Raw genomic sequence first — 24,863 nt, 5'->3', positions numbered from 1 at the left:
CATGTGATCGCTCTTTCTCAGACACATTCCAGACATTAGGCCAACATTTCGGCGACAACTCATCATTGTTTAATACTCGTTATCTATGTTTGAAGCTAATTGTGAACGGAGATGCTTTTTTAAGCATGTGGGCACCGTCAACTTTGAATAGGAAAGCTTCTGGTTGGAGTCTTTGTCTGAAAACCACTTTAAAGTCCTCCTCCTTATTTGCAGCCTCCAGCCCCAAAATTTCAATGACATAAGAACACGGCTACTATGTCAAGATCTTTAGCTCACCCTTAGTGACATAGCTAATGAATACCAACGCCTCATTAATCTGCAACGAGACACGACTATGATTCAGAGTGGTGTGTCTAGTCGATCTGAAGTACTAGTAGTCCAACAGACAACTAACTACGAAAATGTGCTCCCGCTACATCCAGTCCATCTCACTTCAGTTCAGTCCGAAAGACTAAAACAAATTCCTCCACTCCTTGCTGGCACTGTGGTGCATAGTACTATGTATGAAACTGCCCAATTGGGCAACATCGATGCAGGAAGTGTAAGGTCGTCGGTCACAAAGGGGGGGTTTTGTTTTAAAAGGAAGCTAAACAGATCCAGAAGTACCACTAAGTCTGTTTCTAAATCCTCTACCACTTTATTGAGCCTAGTATCTTCTTGTTAAAGCTCATCACCAGGTGAGAGGAAATTCATTACCCCTAATATTAATGGACATTCGTTTAGATCGCAGATAGATACGGCATCAAACGTCACCATTCTCTCACGTAAAAGTTGGATCAAAATGGGCAGCCCAAGCCTGCGGCGAACAACACAAAAGCCTCGTACTGCATGTGGTAATTACCTTCACTTGTTACGACAATTGTAGTGTAAAGTTACTTTCCGAGATTCGTCGTTTACTGGGGCATGTCATATAACGCCAGTCGATCTAAATTTACTTGGTTTAGATTGGTTCGACCAGCTAAAGTTAGCTGATATCCCACTAAATACCATATGCCACCTGGTGTCACAACAACATTACCCTGAATCATATACAAAGAAGCTAATGAAGCAGTTTTCATCTATTCTCCAACTTGGATTGGGACGTTGTTCTTCCATGAAAGCAATACTTAAATTTGGGGCTAAACCTGTTTTCCGTCCCAAAAGATTTGTACCTTATGCAACCTCACGAACAGCAGATGAAGAATTGAATCGCCTTCAGGAACAAGGAGTTATTACGCCCGTTACTTACTGTGCTTGGGCAGCAGCGATAGTTGTTATCAAGAAGGCGAACGGCACTATACGTATATGTGCTGATTTCTCTACAGGTCTTAATGCAGCTCTGAAACAGCATCATTATCCTCTGCCAGTTCCCGCAGATTTCTTTACCATGCTGAATGGGGACGTTTTTCGCAGAACTGGATCTAGCTGATGCCTACTTGCAACTGGAAGTAGATGAAGCATCAAGAGAGCTGCTTACTATCAATACTCATTGTGGTTTGTTTCAGTATAACCGTCTGCCTTTTGGAGTCAAGACTGCCCCATCTATCTTCCAACAACTAATGGATACTATCCTATCAGGTATCTCGGGGATCACGGTTTATCACGATGACATTTTAGTTGTTGTGACGACATTAGAACAGCTACATGAACGCACGATATTGGTACTTCAACGCATTAGTGACAATGGGTTTCCGTTACGCCCAGAGAAATGCCAGTTTTTATTGCAGTCAGTGAAGTTTGACGCCGACGGCCACAGACCGGATCCTCAGAACATTCGAGCTATCGAACTGATGCCCACTCCGACTAATGTCTCGACACTACGTTCCTTCATAGGACTTATTACCTATTACGCAGCGTTCGCTCCTTCGATGCATGATATTTGCGCTCCATTAAATCGTCTGCTGAAAAAGAACAGCGACTGGAACTGAACTAAAGAGGGTGATGCGGGGTTTTGTAAAATCAAGTCAACAATTAGCTCGGAATTGTTGCTAACGCACTGCGACCCATGCATACCGATCATCGTAGCTGCAGACGCTTCAGCGTATGGCCTAGGTGCTGTTATTTCACATCAGTTTCCAGACGTGTCAGAGAAAGCTCTTATGCATGCATTCCGCACATAAAGCCCGGCAGAAAAGAAATATAGCCAGATAGAGAAACAGGCTATTGCAATTGTGTTTGCTGTTCGCCGTTTCCACAATTTTCTGTACGGTCAGAGATTTACACTTCTCACAGATCACAAGCCTCTGCTCACAATATTCGGGTCAACATCTGGCATCCCAGCCCATTCTGCAAATCGTCTTCAGCGATGGGCCTTGGTATTCTTGGGGTATGTGTCAATTATGTCCACAACTAACCATTCAAAACGTTGCTTATGCTCCCACCACATCAATCTGGTCTGATGTGTCTGTAAACTATTCCTGTTGCATGTGACCTACCAATCGAAAGACATTATTATCCTATTATATTAATGTGACTTTTAAATTTTATTCAGTTTGATAAGACACGCAATACTGGTCGGAATGTTACTGACCTAACTGTTTTTATGTTTAGAAACAGATAAAGTTTAAAGCCAAGTTGTCCTTGTTCTGACTATTGCTTTCACATAGACTCTGGGATCGCCAGTATCGCGTTCACAGTTTTAGTATTATATCTGTAGGACAAATTAAATCTTACAAAGTTTCGGCCAGTAACTCATCAAAAATTCACACATTGTGCACTGTTGAATGTCTATGGAGAATCATAAAACGGATCAGATTCCTGAATTGTCTCATCACTATTCAGAAACTTATAATGATGACCAATTTGGAAGAAATAACTGCCAAATGGATCCCTTGTTAAAGTTAGAATTAGCTAAAATACGCTTAGCTCAGTTAGAAAAGAAATTGAGCTAGAAAAGTTACGCCTCTAGAGAAGTGAGGGTTTCGGTCGATCAGTAAGCAACAGCGAAGATGTATCATCAAAAAGTCTGTATTTACCGAAAAGGGAAATCTTAAGATTAAACGGTACACCGATAAATTACTGGAATTTTATTAGAAATTTCGAGGAATGCATCGGAAATGAGAATATTGAATTTAGAGCTAAACTAAATTACTTGATTCAATATTGTGACGGCGAAGCGAAAGCCGCTATTCTTCATTGTGCTATACGAGAAGCAGAGATAGGCTATCATCAAGCCCTAAAGCTTTCAGAAGAAACCTTTGGTCAAAAACACGTAATAGCACGCACGTTCATCGACAAATTGTTAAATTTTCCCAATATAAGAAGGAACCAACCAGAGGGTTTGAAAAAATTGTCCCGGGAAATGCAAGCATGCTGTTTGACTCTCGAACAAATGAATTACGTTTCTGACCTGAACTCCTCCAGAACTATTGAAACTATGGCTAAAGACAGCTTATAAGATTATCAGAGGAGGTCGTGAGCCTCTGTTCACCGATCTTGCTGAGTTTGTAAAGGAGCAAGCCGATATGGCTAATACTCGATATGGATTACGTGTCAACCGCGGTAGTAATAGTGGCAATAGGGAAGTTCCCGTTTTAAAGGGGAGGATTAATGCAGATTACAATGCAGCAAGGATATCTTATACGAATAGAAGTGATGACAATATCCCTTTACGTAGTTCACCCTGTTTGGAGTGTTCAAGTAATCATTCTTCAGATCAATTTCAGAAGTTTAGAGACGCCCATCTAGAGATGAGAAGGAGGACGAAGTTCGACTTAAGCGGCCAAATATCACCAGTCAGTGAGGAGTTTGGCAAAGGAATGAATAGACCGAACCGTACCGAGTTAACCTTCAGGCAACGGAGTATACTTATAACATAAATGAAGGGGGGAAGGAAAAGTCAGGGAACTTAAATGTACATTTCAGCTGATTGAACAGGTGTAGAGAAGTAACGAATTGGTAAAATGGTGACAAAACCTCTCACCCTGTTTCTTTTATTACTGCATCTATAAAAAGTACACAGAATGGTATGGTAGACAGAGATATAGAGCTCAAAAATAGACTGGGTTCGATGAGGAGACCATATAACGGTCCTTGAAGGAAGTTGCAGGCGCTAAGGTTGACTGGTGCGGCATGTAAGTGGCTGGGCGTCCTGTTGGGTGGCAGCTGGTTGTCAGTCGGAGCTAGTACTGCACCGACCGTACTTACTGAGCTTAACTGTGACTCGTTATTATTGTATACATACATACACTGCGACTTCCTCTTCTCACCTGGTCGTGTGACCCATGGGAAAATCTGTCAAAATAAGGCTAGACTGGATTAAAATTTTATAGGTTGGTTTCGTAACCTTCAACTTCACGTTATGGTTGATATCACTTCACAAGGAAGACCTTAATCCTAATTAATAATCCTAAAACCTAATCTTGATTGTAATTTCTAACTCCAAAACCTTGTTTAAGCTCCTTATCCTAATTCATAGCCTGAACCATTAATCCTAAACCTTTTACAGTCTGTTCGTCAAGTGGTACCTAAAATCTACCAGCAACCTAAAGTCATCAAGAACCACACTCTTCGTTTGATAAGCCACAAAAGGCACTGTTGGGCGGAATACAAAAGAACTGGTAACAACAGCGAGTACACGAAATATAAGCCTTTAAGGAACATATGCAAAAAGGCAATAGGAGAAGACAGGCTTCATTACCAGGTAAAGCTTATTGATAAATTAGCCTCCAATACGAAAAGCTTATTCCGTCATGAATCCTTTCTTCGACAAGCCAAAAACTGTAGTTTCCCAACTTTTAGGTCCTAATGGCCTGACCAATAACGACGGTGACACCGATAGCCTTCTGGTTGAACAGTACTCTCGGACACTTCAACCAACCCACACTAACTATATTGGTGAAAGCTCCATCTGCCACTGCACAGGACTTTCTTAAGTGGACCTGAGCGCTGACTTGGTGTTCCGGAAACCTCAGCACCTAAGAAAAGACGGTTTTCCTGGTTCTGATATAGTTCATTCTGCTATACTGAGGGAAACAGCTTCAATCTCGGCAACAGCACTTAGCATGATGTCCTCACATTCTCTAAGCCGAGAAATATTACCGGAAATTCGGAAGCTGGCTCACATTACACCAGTTACCAAAGGAGGTCGAAACAGCGAACGTTCAAGCTACAGACCTGTAGCTCTTCTCTCTTTACCTTCAAAAATTATGAAGTCCCCGATGTGCGATGTTATACACGACTATTTATTATCCTTAAACTTCTTTTCACCCGAACAGAACGGTCTCAAGAAGAGTTATTCATGTATAACCAACCTACTGACTGTGGTGGACAGATGTGGGGTCCCACAGGGTTCATTACTAGGACCTATTCTTTTCTTGATTTATATAAACTATCTTTTAAAGCAAGTATCGCCTGACTTATTGTTTTTTGCTAATGATGTAAAAATTTGGGGAGAGATACTCAACCAAGAGGATATACTGGTACTTCAGGAGGATCTGACTCGACTTCAAAGTTGGACAGATGACAACGGACTTACCTTTAACACTTTAAATTGTAAAGTAGTCCGTCTGAGGCATGTTGCAGACTACAGTTAAAACTTGGGCACATCCTCTCTAGAAGTATCCCTAGTTGAAAAAGATTTAGTTGTGTTAGTACCCTACGAATTGAAGTCTTACGCTAAATGTGACAAAAATACCTTTCGAGCAAGCATTGCACTGGTAACATTGAAGCTGATTTTTGGCCAGTTTGACACAACTTCTACTCCTTAAGAGTTGCCAAATGCTAGAATTCGCTGCCGGCTGAGCTAGTCCAAACGACTTCTCAAGAGTCTGATGATGCAACGGATGTTCTAGTTTTACAACTAGCTACCAGTAGCACCTTCTATATTCGATCGTTCCCAGTCAGATAGAAATCAGAAGTCAGACGAGAAGAGGCAGGAAAGATATATTTGATTCGTTACCAATATATCGAGGACCTTTTCTATAAGCTGGCTAATGAAACGTAGGAGCTGTGTCCCACGCCGTGTTGAAACGTGATCTGGTACGGATGCATGACCGAAAGCCTTCAGTTAAACAAGTCCACCTAAACAACATGGTCAGCATCCAATGTCGAACACTTAATGAGCTATTGATTTTGGGGAATTATTTACAGCTACAAATCACTCCCCCCCTAGTGAGGTAGTGATGCCCCTAAGACGTGACCAGCCGGAAGTTTAAACCCAACGAGTTTGTCGTTGGTAAACACTCTTCTGATAGCTTGCTTCGTTTAGCAGCGTCTGGTCGTCTTTCCTTAAACTATGGGACCAAAATGTACAACATAGCAATAAAGAAATATAGTACAATGAAAAATTCCGGTTCCTTGCGAAACTTCGTCGTTCTTTTCCAGCCGTCCTGGAAAAGAGGAAAAATAGAACGTGTGAGTGCATATCAAAAATACACTCGTACTTGCGTAGGGACACAAGATGAGCGGGAAAAAAAAAAGAATAAACTAATACACTTACAAAAAGCGTAAAAGCGATCGGAAAAAAATGGTTTTCTTTTGGTTTTTTTTTATATATAAAAATATATATATATACGCTCAAAAAAAATTTAAAAAAATGCTGTTTTTTTTATATAAATAAAAAAAATGAGCATATAAAAAAATTTTATAATAAACTATGAAAGGGTAATTCAAGATAAAGCTTATGTCCTACGTGCAATATTCGTTAAGATGTTCTGGAAATCTTACTCGTCTTCCAGAACGCGTTGTTTTAGGTTTATCTATCGACGTTGACGAAGTATCAAGTTGTGTGTCGGCTGTCGTGTAGGGTACTACGAGTGTAGTAGCTGTGTCGTTTGCTTGTACCGAAGGAAAATCGACGTAGCTAGGGTTTCCTTCTAAGTACGCTGCTTTGAGTCGGTCGATACTGATGCTATCGTTCGTACCGTTCTTATCTACTACATAGTACTTAGGTTCGCGTTGAAGAACTTTGAAGGGTCCTTCGTATGCTGATTCGAGGGGTCGTCGATGTGAGTCTCGACGAAGGAAGACGTGTGTACTATGTCGTAATTCGGGTTGAACGAAAACATCAGTTGATTGAGGTCGAGTGTGAGCAGGTTTAACTGAACGCATAGCGTTTGTAAGCCTACTCGTGTAAGAGTTTAGATCCATGTTCAATGAAGAAGCTGAAGGATCCACGAATTCTCCTGGGAGTCGGAGGGTCGTTCCGTAAACGAGTTGACTTGCCGTGTATCCAATATCAGCTTTCACTGCATTGCGGATACCTAGCAAGACGAGTGGAAGAGCGTCTGTCCACTGTGAAACGTTTGAAGCTGACAATGAGGCTTTTAGTTGTCGATGAAAACGTTCTACCAACCCGTTTGTTTGTGGGTGGTAGGCGGTCGTTAGGAAGCGCGTGATTCCTAAAAGTGAGGTTAGACAACGGAAAAGTCCAGATTCGAACTGGCGTCCGCGGTCTGTAGTGATGGTTGAAGGGCAGCCGAAACTTGCTACCCATCGTTCGACGAAAGCGCGGGCCACGGTTTCAGCAGTAATGTCCTTAATCGGTACTGCTTCTGGCCATCGAGTGAAACGGTCTACGCATGTTAGGAGATAGGAGTATCCGTTCGAGTCGGGTAAGGGTCCTACCAAATCTAGATGGACGTGGTCGAAACGAGCGTCAGGGGTTTTGAAAGAGCCTAAGGGACATTTGTTGTGTCTTACGACCTTAGCTTTCTGACAGCTAACACAGGAGCGTGCCCACTCCCTTACGTCTTTATTCATGCCAGGCCAGCAAAAGCGTTCGGCTATAAGTTTGACTGTTGCACGAGCACCTGGATGAGAAAGATTGTGCAACGTATTGAAGACGTTGCGGCGATAATGTTTTGGTACAATTGGACGATCCCTACCTGTAGATGTGTCACAGAGTAAGGTTTCCTTACCTGTTCCCATCTGCCTAATACTTAGTTTAAGAGTTGTCGAGGATAACTCATGCTGAAGATCAATGTCTTCTTTTTGAAGCTGAGCGAGTTTAAGAAGGTCGATTCCTTGGAAACTGTTCAAGGAGCTAATTCGAGACAAGGCGTCTGCGACTACATTGTTTGCTCCAGAAATATGTTGTATGTCTGAAGTAAACTGCGAAATGTAGTCGAGTTGTCGAGACTCTCGCGGTGAGTACTTGTCTGAAGATGAACTTAAAGAGAAGGTAAGAGGTTTGTGATCGGTAAAAAGCGTGAATTCTCTTCCTTCGATGGATTGTTGAAAATGCCGTACAGCACAATACATAGCTAGGAGTTCCCTACCGAACGTGCTGTACCTAGATTCCGCGTCTAGTAACCGTCTCGAGAAAAGTCCTAAAGGTTGCCAATAGTTGTTAACCCATTGTTGTAAGACTCCTCCGATTGCTGAGTCGGATGCGTCTACTGCGATACTAATGGGCGCTTGAGTGTCCTGATGAGCAAGCAGGGTTGCTTTAGCGATGTGTTCCTTAACTGTGGAGAATGCTTTACGGGCTATGTCGTCTAAACTAATTGATTTCGCATTTCCACGAAGCTGATCGGTTAACGGTTTCATAAGGGACGCGCATTTAGGTATGAACCGTCTATAGAAACTTACGAGTCCGTTAAAAGTTCGTAACTGCTTGATCGTGGTCGGTTCTGGGTAATCCAGAATGGCCGCCACTTTGCTCCTAAGGGGTCGGATGCCTTGGGCATCAATAGTGTGTCCTAAGAAGTCTAAGCAGTTAGTTCCGATTTGGCATTTCTGAATGTTGACAGTAATGCCATGCCTTTGGAGTCGATCGAAAACAATGTCCAGATGCTTGAGATGTGATTCTCTGTCCGGACTTGCTATTAGACAGTCATCAACATACGCATGTACGAAGTTGAGACCTCGGAAGACGTCGTCTATAAACCTTTGGAAGGTTTGAGCCGCATTTCTTAAACCAAAAGGCATTCGTAGAAATTCGTAAAGACCGAAGGGAGTGATGATGGCGGTTTTAGTAATGTCGTCAGGTGCCATCGGGATTTGGTTATAAGCTTTAACCAAGTCGATTTTCGAAAAGACAGTTGTACCTTTCAAGGTAGCTGTCAAATCGTGAATATGAGGCAGCGGGTAACGATCGGGAATGGTTTTAGCATTCAGACGCCGATAATCACCAGTTGGCCGCCAATCATTGCTGTCCTTTTTAGGGACCATGTGCAATGGGGATGCCCATGGACTATTCGATGGTCGAATTATCCCTAGGTCCATCATGTGGTCGAATTCGTTTTTAGCTAACCTAAGCTTCTCGGGAGCGAGTCTTCGAGCTTTCGAAAATACAGGTGGTCCTGTAGTCGAGATGTGATGTGTAACATTGCTGGTTACACAAGGTAATTTCGATTGCGATTGGTATATCCCGGGGTATTTGTCGAGTACTGATTGGTACGAGGGGTCTATGGCGTGCTTAATCGTGACTGGGGATAACCTGCAACCAGAACAAGGAGTTATGCAAACGGATAACTTAGTGTTTCCATTTATTAACCTTCGTGAGCGTGTGTCGATGAGTAGATTGTGGTGTTGTAACAGGTCTATACCAATGATTGGCATAGAAACATCTGCAACAACGAAGATCCAGTGGATGGGTTTGCGTAAACCCACGTTAAGGTAGACGTACCTTTTACCGTAAGTAGCGATCGATTTTCCGTTTGCCGCCTGTAAACTTAAAACAGACTCGCGAAGTCTGTCGTTGGGATTTGCTGGAAGAACGCTAACTTCTGCGCCGGTGTCGACGAGGTAGCGAACTTTCGTAGTCACATCCGTGACATATAAGAGGCGGCTGTGTTCGCCGGCTACGGTTGCCGTTAACGCGTGCCGGCTGGGAAGTTTCCCGAACTGTTTTTCGTGTCACTCGATTTTGGGGTCGGATAATTGCAGGGCTTCCTGCAATTTCTAGAGGATTTACCGTACTGGTTGTGATACCAGCACCAGTCGGGGTTGTCTGTCTCTCGTGGTCGAGAGACAGATCTCTTACGTGAAACGCTCCTACGTGAGGATTTTGACCGACTACGGTCATTACGAACTCTAAGATATCTTGTAAGCGTGTGACATAGTTCGGCCATGTCAGTTGAGGTCGATTGGGGTTTTTCTTTGATAGTAAAAACCTCGGCCTTAGAAAATTTGGTGATTTCCAAGATTCGATCGGCAGATGTAGCTAGTTCATCTATGGCATTGTTTTGAAATGAAACAAGCACTGCCTGCACCTGTTGAGGGAGATTAGACAAGAAAAGTTGTCTAAATAGGCCATCATCGAAAGTTCGTTGGCCAATGACTTCTCTCATTCTAAGCAACATGTCTGTCGCAGAACCATGTTGTAAGTCGATATTGTTAAGGAGTTGGTCTAACCGTTGTCGATCAGTTAGGTCTCCGCGTTTTAAAATCGATAGTTTAAGCGTTTCGTAAGGTTCGGGAACATCACTAGTAAACATACTAGGTGTTACGCACCTGTTAAACTCGCGCGGTAACGCCTTAACTACCGCGAGGAAACGTGTGCGCGAGTCCGTGATTCCGTGCATGCAAAAATCGGCTTCTGCATAGCAGAACCAGGACTCGATATTGTCGGGCCAAAATGACGTTAACTGAATCGAAATAGGGGGAATAGACTTTAACTTAAAAACCTTGGGTGAGTGTTCCGTCATAGTAATATAGATAACGAAAAATATCTAAGTAAAATATATCCGGAAAAAAAAATTCGCGAAAAAAAAGTATATCACAATATATAAAATTCAAATAAACAATAACAATGAATAATAATATTCCAAAATGGAACAGACTCACAGTTTGTGCGCTCGGTGTACCAGATCACGTCGGTCTCACCAATGATGATGCAACGGATGTTCTAGTTTTACAACTAGCTACCAGTAGCACCTTCTATATTCGATCGTTCCCAGTCAGATAGAAATCAGAAGTCAGACGAGAAGAGGCAGGAAAGATATATTTGATTCGTTACCAATATATCGAGGACCTTTTCTATAAGCTGGCTAATGAAACGTAGGAGCTGTGTCCCACACCGTGTTGAAACGTGATCTGGTACGGATGCATGACCGAAAGCCTTCAGTTAAACAAGTCCACCTAAACAACATGGTCAGCATCCAATGTCGAACACTTAATGAGCTATTGATTTTGGGGAATTATTTACAGCTACAAGTCCTTTAAGAGGAAACTTGACGTAATCTGAAAGATCAAGGATAACATCTCGTAATGATTTACCAATTTCTTTTTTTCCTATTATCATTAATATACCTAGGTTCTTGTCTAGAGGTATTGGTGATCCACTGCTACTAGACACGGAAGCCCGCTAAGCTTCTATTCCATCCACAGCCATTTGAACCACTTGAACCTGCTTCTCAAGGTCATCAGTACTTGACTTATTTACTATATAGCCCATTAGGTTTGTTGTGAACTGCAGGAAGGTAACTGGTCGCTGGCTGACTTTTTGGTCTTCGTTCATCGCGGTTCTCTTTTATATCTAAGAGCGAAATTTCATTAACTGGGAAGTCCAGACATCGACTAAAATTTTAGTTGATGCATGCATTTTATTGCAGAATAGCTGCTAACATTTAAAAGATTACTGTAGTACTTCGGTCAAAATATATCACGTCATATATTTTGGCCATTCGAATAAAATGTTCCTAATTGTCATGTGAGTCTTTGTATGAAAATCTCTCCTCACGTAGTATACACCCAAGCAACCAATAAAGGAAAATAAAGGCTAACAAAGGTGAAATAAAGCATAACTATGATTATGCCCCGTAGCTTTGAGGTTTTACATTCTTTTGATTGCTTAGCTGGGCGGTCCCCTTTGGTTAACCAAACGGAACAATTGTTTAATTTTAGTTCAGTGAATGGACTGGATCCAGTCCTTCATCGAAGATGGCGTGTTATGTTGTGCTTTTACTGATAGACTGCATCGCTAATCCACTACCAGATCACTAAATAATAACAGAACGTTAAAGGACAAATTAAATGACTTCATCGTTTTTCCCTATAGTTTCTTCATGTTTCAATTCATTAATCATGAGCTAGTAACCAAAATGCATTGTCCTTATAGATTTTGATAGCTGCCGCTTCTTACCCTAAGCTTTTTAATGTAGCCAGTTTCTTTGACTTTTAGGCGTCGATCTAGACATTTATCACTGTCATCTACCTTGACTTACTCAACTGGTTAGTGTTGATGAGGATCAGATTTAATCACTTCGTCTTCGTAAGGTTTTTGTTTGTTTAATGAATCTGCTTGAAGTCATATGCTTTGCGGTTGAGATATACAAGGTAGTTATGTTTTGTGCATCGGTGTAACTGCATACACTGAAAGATTTGTGGGAGGTATTCGTTTTTTGGGAATTTATACGAAGTCTCTTGATGATGGATAATAGCCTATCGTGAGAGTCACTGATTCGTAGCTTGGTTAAAAGCATTGTCTTGTTAGCACCAGATGCGCATCTGGATATTATGTAAATGCTATAACTGCTGGCTTTTTTCTCATTTCTGTGTGTATGGTTGAACCGATTATATTATCCCTGAAGTTCAGTAGCTATCTATTATTCTAAACTTAAAGTTGACTAGTGGTTGCGTACTTCCATTGAGATTTGTTATCAGTGGAATTATGTGGTTGTGTTGATATTGTCTAAAAGTACAAAATTAGCTCAGAGGACTCAACCTCACTAAAATTGTACGGAAACTTTAGTAATAAAAATTAGAACTATTACGCTTCTTTTCCCCTGGTTTTAGACAGTTATAAACAAAATATTATAAAATTGTGTGCTCTGAGTAACAGCCAATTTTTTCTCTTATTAGGGAATTATAGCCGATCATATGTTCCTAGCCACTTCTAATAAAACTAGAAAACTAACTCATACTTTTCGTTGGGTATACAAGTATTTCAGCACATTGAAAGAATTTAGAGATTACTATGAGGTTTTAAATGTCAAAAGTACAGCATCCCCAGAAGAAATTAAAGCTGCCTACTTAGATCTATCCAAAAAGGTTCTATTTACGTCTAACTAATCATACTTTTATCAGTACCATCCTGACAAGTGTTTAGATGATAAAGCAAAGAAACATTTTGCCGAAGTAAGCGAGGCGTATTCGGTCCTTGGAAGGTCGGAATCTCGTCGAGAATATGACTTAAATAGAAAAGTCAATGCCTTTGGAATTAGTGCTGATGCTTTTCGAATGCATTATCCTCACCCACCACCTGATCTTGACAAGGTTGGTTTGGAAGCTTATGAGAACGAAATGCGAAGGTTAGTTCTGCCTGCTCCTTGATTATCCAATAGATTATTGTGTCCACAGGTATTTATACTATCTTTATGAGATTTACTACATACAAAAATGTATAAGAGCCCTTTGTTTGGTGTATAAGTTTGTTTCAATGGATTAGATTTTAATAGGTTGTTATGTGGATTCGTAATATTGACCCCTCACTTTCTTTAATGTCTTCAGCTTAGAATCACATCCTTCAACAGGGGTAAGCACCTAGCCTGTTAAAAACTAAGTCGTAAAAGCACCGAATTTTGAGCGATTAGATCAGGTTTACACCACTTGATTTAACCATTATGAAAAACTGGTGTACTAAAAGCATGTATTTTACCTACCCTTCGTATCATATATGTATCTGATCACCTTCCTTTTCACATTCATAAGCTTACAGATGACTATGTGCGATTATTATTAGTAAGTTACGTTCCAACTCACCAGGGAAAACTCACTGTGTATACGTTGTGTGTTGCAACTGAAGTTCCTATTTTCAATTCATTAAGTAACAGTTACCGGTATGCAAAACCAATATTATTTTTACGAAATATTACGCGATCATGTCATTAGTTAGTTAACTGGGTTCGTAATCAAGTGCATGTACATTAGTGAATAAGTTTAGCTGGTGTGTTAATAAAACGTACTTAACATCAGTTTAATTAACCTTAAGTTTCACGAATTCTTCATAGCGAATACAGTAGCAACCCATGGATCACGCTTTCCTGTGGTAACAAGTTTTAATTATATTAGTTATTAGCGCAATTCAGGACACTTCTTTCATCTTGATTAGGACTGATTGACCAAGAATATCTGTATTTACCGACTGACAATTAAAACTGAAGTGGAGTATTTTCAACATCAATGTGCTGCAGGAGTTAAGACAATCAACATTGTGTTGGATCATTTCTGTAAAATATGTACATTGCTATTGATCAGTATGATTTCGTTTAAAAAATCTATATCTTATGAGTTAAATAGGGGAAACATATTATGGTAATTATATGCACACCAGTATCTAACTGTAGGTAATAAATCTTAAATTATAGTTGTTCCGTAAATTTTAGATTTACTATCCAATATCATGGCTTCATTTGATGTTACACAATAACTGTTAATTAATGTAGCTTAGTAACTGTAATTTTATACTAATGGACCTACATGGTTAGACAATACTGGTTCCCATTATAAATATGAATAATAAATTGGAATTAGTTGGTGTGGTTACAGTAATCTATCACCGCCATCTCGTTATCTGGCTGAGGTTTTAAAGACACTACTTGATTCTTGTTATGTTCGACTAATTATCCGTATTTCATCAATTTGTACGTTCAAAACTAGAAAAGTTATTGTCTTTTTGTTTTCCTACCGACTACAACTAACTAACAGGTTTTAAAATATCTTACCTTAAAACATAATACCTGTTAGCTATCTCTGGTGATTCATCCTAGTAAGCAAAAATAAAATATAACCATTCAAAATGACATGTAGTTAATTTCCACTAACTTTTGAATGACTGTAATAATTATTTTTAAGTGCTTTCATCCATGTAATACCGGTAACATAAATAACTGATTTTGATTTGAAATTGTGTGTTTGACTTTTTAGCCTACTCAATTGATTGGCAGTTTTATTATGATGTTCCAATACCCCGTTATGTAAATGAGACTAAAACTCACTAGGTTATATTAAATTTCTATGATAATCATACAAACTGTTTTACATCATAGATATGAATGAAACATCGATAACCGTGTTTATCTTTGGAAGTCTAAGTACCTAAACGCTTGCCATCTTTCATGTATACTTTAGGAATGTGAAGGTTGTCAAAGTAAATCTTGAAATCCAAACTTTCAATATCAAAGAAATTAATGTTTATGATAATACTTCCAGTCGTCATCTTTCTAATCGAGTTTGTAACGGTTTCGGATATGCCGTTGTTAGTACTTTGACTGAATTAAAACCAGTCTTAGTTGACATATGTTTGTGCTGTGCAGATAGCCTTGATATTAGCAATTGACACAAGTTTATATGAAATAGATGAACAGGTTCCAAATAGAGCGAAACGCTCGCCTTGGACTCCACTGCTAGCCAAATCCCATCTGTTCTATCTAAACATCATCTTTTTGTAAAACTGAACTATTTGTCTAATTTCTATTCAATGGATAAACACCTTTACTATTAGAGTTTTGATAACCAAAAACTGTTCAATATACTTTGATATCATCAGTTTTGCCTGTCAATATATAATCTTCATTCACATTTTTTTCTTTGTATCTTAGTGGTTCTGTTTTTACTCTAATCTAATAGTGTATGAATTAGTTCTTCTTTTTTGTGTCATTTGTTCTTACAGTTCACACAACTTTTTGACTTTTCCTCTCTTTCTATTCGTATTAGAAGATGGCTGGAAAAAATGACACAGTGGGCAAAAGCACAAGGCCAGTATGAACTCGAGAGAGGTAGAGCAATGAAACCTATCACTGGTGTTTATCAATTTGTTCATCCAATAACCGGGTATACTCATACTAATAGTTTTCTTTTCATTATGACATTTTTAGCTGGTGTTGTATTATGTGTAAAATCACTGTCATAGATAAATCATACATATTTTATTCTGTAAATTTTTAAAAGTGTAACTATCTGTAAATCGACTCACCTTGTCATTAAGCAGTTTATTTATATAGATATTTCCGAAAAGTAATTTGTAAGCTTTTATTCCTCTAATACTTTCTTCACGAAGTGTTAAAAACTTATAGCCCCACGACTTTTGTCGACATTTCCCCTATCTATTTAGGTATACCGTTATATGAAGAATTCACGGTTTTGATGTATCAAGACATCAAGTGTTTTTTATTGTTCCCGGGCACAAGAATTATTATCATGGCATGAAGTCATAGTATGTGAATAGTTCAACTAATACACCGGAAATTAACCATCATTTACTGCAAGATTATATATATATGCGCGAATAAGTTAATTTAAGAAAACATGAACCTGTATTTGAGTGACCCATAAGGGATCTAACAGTGCATACTTTTCATCTAAGCAGTGGGGATTTGTCGAACAGAGGTTGTCCTCCCAAACATTTCCACGGGACTTTTAGCTCGTATGCTGCTTCATTAACTAGATGACCATTTTGGTCCTATGAATAGTCATTGTAGTGTTTCATATTGTGGACTCATCTCTGACCGAAATTAAGAGCGTATGTTAATAGATCCCAATTCTGGTTCAAATATAGTGCGCTCACATTGGGACCTAGAAGTTCTGAGTTAGATCTCTAACAGAATCGGTTGTTGCTAACGATTCGTGCCGCCCGACCGTTGCTGCTACTTTGACGGGATGGTCGGGCCTGCTTACCATGATGAACCAATCAAGCTATAGTACCTGGAACATTCGTTCCCCAAGTTCCTATCATGCCAAACAGGTCTGTTGAAGAGCGGTAAGACGAAAAGCAGCAAACCCAAGGTCCGAGGGCGAAGTTGTACTGTTGATTGTACAGAGGTGTGGCGATAGTAAGGTGTTTCCTTCAGACAACCAGCATAACAGCGACACTGCTTTCCCACAAGGAAGAGTGGTGTTAGGAAAGGTCTACCCTAAAAATGCATACCTCATCTTATCTTATGGATTTCCGTTTCCGGTGGTAAGGTCCCAACAATTACGGAATTAAATCGAAACATACTGACAAGAAGGTTGTGTGTGGTTGGCCTCAAGCAGTTGTCCCTTGGACACTTCGGTCACACTCTCAGGTCACTAAGACCACCTCTAACCCAGTTTCCTTTTCAGGTACCACTAGAAAAACCGTTCCACAATGTGGGTAACCGGGAAGTGATGACCGCCCTCATATGTCTAACAGCACTGAAGATCACTGTATTCATAATCAGTTTTCCTCTTCAATTCCTATTATCCCTCCAACCTCGACTTTCAGCTCTAAACATCCTCGTTTGACTTCCTCCTCAAGTGTCACTATGGCCAACGATTCTAGTGCTGTCTCAATTCTACTGAAATCTCGCTGCAAACTACATATTGAAGCCTTCGACGTACATACTTTGTATCGAATCGGCCAGCAGGTAGGTCTCCTTGGCTGAGGCGCTAGAATCTCTTACCATTGGCGTATGCTGTGTCTTCGAAGCACACATACAGGATCCTAGTGTGGTTACTCACTTGACGTCACCTAGCCGAAATGGGGGGGCCGGCGAGGCATAGTTTCTGTTTATATGTTGACCCGATGGCTAGTTCTCGTAGACTAGTGAGTGTAGACATAGCACTGAGTACGAGGGCAGAACAATTAATATTAAAATGAATCCCCCTTAACAGTCGCCTATGTTCTGTTCGGCTAAACGGGTCCGTAAGAACTTGGAAGGATAGTTACACACGTCGTTGCCTTTTTGTCGTTCCTGTCTTCGCTCCCACTGATTGCATCCTGGATAAAGTGAAAGATGACTTTTACAGAAAGCATTCTGAACTTTTGCGAAAATACATACACTCAGACATAGTACTTGTGGCAGGTGACTTTAATTCCCAAGTAGGTAGATTAAACCAAAGAGAAAGACATTTAGATGGGTATTTTAGTAGTCCGGCCCAGTGAACAGGCAATAGTGGTCGTCTGCTGTTGCCCAAACTGTCGTTTATTTCCGATAAGCACTAATTTTAAGCATAAGGAGAGATATCGTCTAACATGACGACTCACTGCACCAAACCAACTGTGGGCTGAGGTCGACCATATTGCCATCAGTCATCGTTGGAGAGGCTCAATAGAAGACTGCTGCTCGTTCTGGAATACATGTTTAGACTGTGATCATACTCTAATACGAGTACGTATTTGCTTGCCCCTCACTGGACACAGAAAAGCCACATTAAGGAAAGCTATTAGAGTTGAACTCAGTGAAGAAAAAGCCGATGGTAAATTTCAGGAACAACTGAAGTCACACTTAGGTAATTTCGAAGACGAGGCTGGTCGAGCTGTTGCTTGGAAAGATATACGATTAGCTGTGGAAACAACAGCGACATTTATTAGTGAGACAGACCCGCGTGCAAAGTTTCTTACAGTATTGAGGGCTCCAACGCGCTATTTTACCAGATACGTCACACCTAGTATGCTTACTAGTGACGTTTCTGAACTTTACGACACTTTAATGAGAGCCATTAGACCGGAAAAAGTTTGGATCATTTTTTCCACAGCCTTGAGCTGCAATAGGGCTCAGTGACAAATGTTGCTACAGATGCGAAAGGTCATTAGTCGACGGACCTTTGACTAGGGTCTGTTTAGACAGCTCTTCTTTTCTAAACTTCCTCGACAGGTGTAGACAGTCCTAGTCTCACTTCAAAAACGTGCTTGGATGAACTGGCTGCACCTGTCGACCGGATTCTGGGGATCGCCAGAACTCCGGCGCCGAGGCTTACTTTGTCGAAGAAAAGCCTCAGACAACACAAAACGTCAAAGGCCTCTGTCATACACTCACTCGTTATCTCTGGACGCTCATAAACTCCTCGAGGAAGCCCATCACGGAAAGGATCTGTCTCTAGACCATGAGAGAAAAATAATCCTGATTGGTGCTGGTAACACCATAATTCTGGTAAGTGTGGTAGAATTGCAGGAAACCCTACAGTTTCCTAATCTCCGAACCGGATGAGACGGAAAAGCTTTCGAGAAAATCCACATCCGATATGCGATAACGATGACTCTTTCTCCCCAAAGTAAATAGACCTTTTCACATGGTGAACAGAAGCAGCGCCTAACAGAGAAACTACTGACAAAAGTTCCCTGTATCTTCGTCGAACAATAGGTAGAAAATGTCGGTTGCCTTTAAATTATCATCGTGAAAGCCAAATTGAGTCTGGGCTTTTCCGTCGTCTTGCTACACTACCAGGAGTTTCACGATTCCGAACGACCGCTACCGTTCACAAACTAACAGGTTGATAGAGTGATTCCACCCATAATCGAAAGCTCCATTTTTATCTGCCAACGTACAACAGCGGGCTGACGCTCTTCCACTCCCTTTGCTTGATATTCTCAGTGCAGTGAAGGCTGATGTTGGATACACTGCAGCACAACTCGTTTACGGAAAGGCGCTCCTCATTGCAGGAGAATTTCGGGGTCGTATGGTGTGCCTTCAACTTACTTTTGAAAGGCTGAGTTGGATTTAGTTAAGTTTGGAAATTCCCCAAATATATCTTTGAATTTTGCAGTTGTTACTGGGAGAGGGTTGTACCGAAACCCGAAAGTTGGTGTGACTTTCCTTACCTCATATGTAATGCGGAGTTCCATCATGCCTCAAACGTCGTTTCTTAGTGTCTTTACGTGAAGCCCAAAGTTGTCTAGGCATAAACAACCTTCTCTGTGACCTAGACCTTGGTTGTCGTGGCCACCTGCCCCTGTTTCTATTGTCTCTTGCATTTCTGGGACAGGCTCTGTGGGAATTTTAACACTGGTGATGAATTCTGCTATGATTAAGTCTTTTTACCATTATTATTATTCACAAGTAGCTTATGGGTACATAAGTGTCGTAAAGAAACCATTGCGGGTTTCTTCAGAAATACAATTATACACAAGTTCCAATAACTTGCATAATATTTGCCATGTTTAAACACGTTTTGTGGAAATAAGAAGAATATTGAGTTGGCTTTAAAGAAAGAGGAAGAAAAAAATCAAGGAAAGAAACACGAAATACTCAAGTAATCTAATAAGCGTGTCTGTGATAGCAAAGTAAGAATAAACGATAATATGCGTACACCAAATGGGTCAAAAAATAAATGGAAAGATAAACAGTTGTTGCAGTTTGGTTCGACGGCAGAATAAGATTGTGTGCAGTAATAGTTTAGAATGATGCTATGAAAGTCTTTATTAGTTGCAAACGATAATCAAATATCAGTTTATGTGGATCATATATACGTTGTGAAGGTAAAATAAATCTCAAAAATTATTTATTTAATCGTTCCGCAAGGTAATGTGCCTTTAGTTATGTATAAGTCATATGTGCAACATATTGGTAATCACCCATGTATTCAATAGATGACACGAAGCATCTTCGAAAAGTCATCAAGGAGACTTTGGAACTGGGCTGTGGTCTCATCGCAACGGTGGTTTACTGGGAGTCTGTTTCACACGATTGTATAGCTAATAGAGAAGAAATCATGGCGTAAGTCTGTGTAGGCTCTCATAATTGATAAAAGCTTTTCTTGATTGCACGGGTTGTGGGATGATTTAATAGAGTACGAAGTCGTGTATGTTGAAGAGTAGGAATTATCATTTGTAAGTTGGTAGATAAAGACGAGATTTGGTTGAATATGCTTGATTCAGAGAGTACCTAACTAGAGATGCTAACATCTTTGGTGGTAATCCTTGTTGTCGAAATACCTTAAAAGAGTGTTAGTGAATCGCCTATGAAAACCTTCGACCTTCATCAAGTAATTACACATGCAACCACTGTAAACTTGAATGCCATATTCAAGAACGGGTAAGATACATTTTGTATATGATGATAACCACTTCTATGTTACTGAGATTTATCATTATGAATTCAATGAGCTTCCCTGTTTTGTAACATTTGAGATCCAGTGTGCTCGAGAATATTCAAACTAATGCTGTACCTCAAACCCATGTCATGAAAGTGTTGAGAGGTCTCCGTATGTCTTTTTATATAGCCATATTTAGGTTAAGACTGCGGCCAATGTTAATAAATCCACTTTTTCAACGTCAAGTGGTAGATTTCACGGCACGGTCTATTCGTATAACTTGTTTGCGTCTTCTTGAATTACCGTTGGAATATAGTTTTCGTTGGCATGAGACGAATGAATTACCTGCTTTTAGATCATCGGCAAAAAGGAAAGGTTTGTTGCGTTGAAAGAGTAAGCGCAGATCATTGACGAAAAAGAGTGATGAACCAATCACGCCTCTTTATATAACACCACTGGTTGAATTAATAGGCTTGGAGTAGCAAGATCCAAGGCGAACGATTTGGCTTCGTTCTGCCTAAAAGATTTGGACCAAAATGAAAGGTGACTCCACAAGCCAAATGCAGAAAGTTTTAAAAGTTTGTAAGGGATACCGTAGAACGCCTTACTAAAATCGAAGTACATAACTATCATCGACCGACCGACATGTTTTATCTGAGTAATTTGATCAGAAAATTCCAGGAGCGATGTGAAATATGGGCGTTTAGTCGTAAACCCGTGTTGATATGAGCTAATCAGGCTTGCCAAAAGCAGGAATAATAAAAGCTATTTGTGGATGTTTTTCGGTGGTTGTTGATAGCCTGAATGTCAAGTTGGTGGGCCCATAATTAGCAATATTGCCACGTCATCCCTTTTTGAAACTAGGGTTGATAAGCGACGTTTTCCATACAGATGGGTAGGCTTCGTAGTCCACAGATAGTTTGATCAGTTTTAAACAGAATAATGGAAATCCTCTACTATCGTTTTTCGTGAATGATGTACGGATCCCATCAGGTCCACAGTCATAGGGCTTTTTTCAGGGCTGTTGATATGAAGTCAGCTGTGGATAGACGCCTAAATATCAACATTGAGAGCCTACTGATAGACGTTTCGGATTTACTGCTGTAGCATCGTGAGAAATGGATGCTGAAGTGTGCAAAAATAGTATCAGTGTCGTCTATAATGTTACCGTTGACTATGGGGAATGTGGTTGTATTAAGAGAATTTGATTTGACTCAAGATTTGAAAGGCCGGAGTATTAATAACCCTGTGTTTTTGCTACCTGAGGCTTTGTTCTTCATAAGATACTTGCATCGCGATGAATAATTTCTGGCAACCAAGTTAAGTATTCTCTGAAGCTCATATACTTCACTGTGCTTGAAGTAGTGATGCCTTTATTTTACTAGCTTTTTCTTATGAGTTTTAGAAGTATTTCGGCCCCTATCAGCATTATAAACCACAAAGTCGATAACTGGAGCAGTGCAGTGAAGCTAATACGTATGATTGTGGAATAAGTTGGGACGAGCAGTTCAGTGTTTCTTCGACTTGTTGTAATTGATGTATCGTACGTGATCTAGTTGGGGGACTCAATCCAAGGGATTCCTAAGTTAATGGGGTGTCAAAGTCTTGAGCATAATGCAGTGTTGGAGGTGGCACGGAAGAGCTTGTATCCATCCGTTTTAGGGATGTGGTACTGTTATAATTAAGAGTATTTGAATTATAGTATAAACTAGTAATCATAGAAATAACGCAATCTAACCAAGAATTACTAGATGAACACGAACGAATGTATTGTGCTTGGAATTCGAAGTCCAGCAGTCATCAAATACAAAGGAATCATTGGTTCATATAAACACCACAGTCATTCTCGTTCTTATCGCCAACTAAGCCTAGAAGGTGACGTAGTAACAGTGATAGTGACCCTATTTATTTATTTAAACACATAAATATTGGTACAAGGAAGCACCAGATACATATGCGCCGCACAAATCTCACTCGATTTGTGTGAGGGCTATGATACTGCCCAGGTGCCCAGAATGAAGTAGGTGGTTTTCTTAGGGTGCCACACCCGAGCCTTTGACCTGAAGGTCTAGTCCACAAGGCAGTGGAGCATCGTAAGGAGATGCAGTCACATGGTAGCCGGTGACCAACGATTGATTCATACGCCATTTGTTCCCTCAGGATACTGGAGCCCATGTGCACCATTTGTTTAGAATCAGGGTTTTCCAACTCCCCTAGGTGGACTCGCCTTGTCCACCGATCCGGTTAAAGCTCTGGACATTTGCTTTCCGTCCTCTCAATTTCGTGGAGAGCACCCCCTGCTCAAGAAGACGGTGAGTAGGACTTTTCTGGCAGAGGCTATATAGGCGTGGCCGTGTGAGGGCATTTCGAGAGGGATAGCGGACTCTCCCCACTCTCAGCCGTACCAGGGCATTCGGGGGCCTATCACGTGACGATTACTCTTGGAAAAGCCTTTGGACCATTAGACTATTTGACCAAGACAGATGGTTCATTATTTCACCTCAAAAAATGACGTATGAAAATTAAGTTGTGGGTTTCTTTGGGGACAAAGGAAAGAAGACAGAGCATGAATCTCTGCAACGAGGCCCCTCATATATAATATTATATCTCGTCAAATAGTGCACTAGTTGGGCAAAGCACACTTAAGGTCACCATAAATCCTGAGATTCGCGCCTTCGTGGCAGCAGCAGTGTTCATTTCTACCAGTGACAAATCATACTAACCTTCCAGACCTTCACTCTGTATTGAATCTGACATGTGGTCTGCATGACTGATTACCCGGCTAGTATTAGCGCATTTATCTATACTACTAGAATAATAGACAATTTCCAAACTAGTGGATTTGTCATGATGTGACTACCTAATTCATAAGACCCTATGCAAAGGTCACATCATTCTCTATACTGACTCGTTCTACGTGTTAGTCAGCGATACGATATTTAGCACTTCTGAAGAACACGTTTGGTCTGGGAGTATAATGACATATTTAATATGAAAAAGGAGTTGCATAGAGTGACCACACCTGAGTAGCCGAGTCATACCATAAGGAATAAATGTCCCTGTGTTAACAACTTCTGACCTGTAAGCACTGAGTGTTGAATTCAACTCCTCCAAGTTATCGAATGTTCAGCCTCCAGGATTGTGTATTTAACTAGCAGCACCACTATAGGTATGCGAAAAATGTATTAATATAACATAAAGGAGGTAAATAGTAGTTCAAAACAAATGCTGTGCGTTAGAATACATAGACAAATAAATACAAATTTGAAATTTATGTTATTAAAAATTTTACTAATCCATCAGTAGGTTTGCGTTGGTGAGCAAAGAAAAATATAATTGAGATAAAAGTTTTTGCAGTAGGCGCTTTTTTAGATCCTCGAACACAACAGTTGGAGGGCAAGATTCCAATTTTAAACGCACAAAACCTCCAGCATTCAGGATAGGACGATAGGAAATACATTGCTAACTCAAAATAAAGGCACCGGACGTCTCACCAACAACAAGGAAATCTGAGATAATATCCACCGTGTGATCCTGTGTAGGACATTCAATCAACAAACACAGAACCTTTAAAAGGCGCCAAACAATCTCAATGTAGGTCTGTAGTGCTCAGTAATAACACACACATGATTCGTACTAGCCTTAGGACTCACAGCATGTGACTACTGAGTCATTTGACTTTGGTGTTAACTCCATATTTTTTGCATGAAATTGTGACATAGAAAACATATGTGTCTTATTTTTATGTGATCATATTTCTACTCTTATGTGCCATGTGTGTACTTGTGTGTGTACGTCTATCAGTTATTGTTTTATCCAATGTATGTCTCTCTGTCACACGACGCACTATTGAATTTGAGCTACAGCAACGCTTTTTATGATTTGTATAGCGAGTTAACATGTTAGCTTCCTTCTCAACTTTACTCTTATTGTTCGTCTGAGGTATGAAATATATGTATGTGTATGAAATATACGTACTTAACTTATTTTATTCCATTATCCTCTAACTGGAGTTAAGCCAATAACCGGCACGTATCTTTTGTTAACATCATTTGATCGAATCGGACTCATTCATTCGGTCTCTAAACATTACCTAGATGTATTCGCCAACCCAAAACTACACAGTTTATGCTGATATAGTACCAGTTTGTTTGAAAGTCGCCATTTGACTAGAGTTCAAAGTGATTCACTGAAATGAAGGCATCTAAAGCATCTAAGATTATTGTTCT

General features: G+C 40.2%; 1 protein-coding gene across 1 annotated transcript; it reads left to right on the top strand.

The window, feature by feature from the left end:
- Positions 1–2,708: 2,708 nt before the first annotated feature.
- Positions 2,709–15,775, top strand: Smp_157780 (putative chaperone protein DNAj; the record flags this gene model as incomplete). Its single annotated transcript, XM_018789470.1, has 5 exons — positions 2,709–2,848; positions 3,013–3,190; positions 12,727–12,915; positions 12,952–13,175; positions 15,580–15,775. 5 exons carry the CDS (start codon positions 2,709–2,711, stop codon positions 15,773–15,775), a joined length of 927 nt encoding a protein of 308 aa, XP_018654910.1.
- Between the last annotated feature and the right edge of the window lie 9,088 nt (positions 15,776–24,863).

The sequence above is a fragment of the Schistosoma mansoni genome, chromosome W, assembly GCF_000237925.1.
Source record: "Schistosoma mansoni strain Puerto Rico chromosome W, complete genome".
In the NCBI taxonomy this organism is placed as follows: domain Eukaryota; kingdom Metazoa; phylum Platyhelminthes; class Trematoda; order Strigeidida; family Schistosomatidae; genus Schistosoma; species Schistosoma mansoni.
This window is presented reverse-complemented; position numbering and strand designations above follow the sequence as displayed.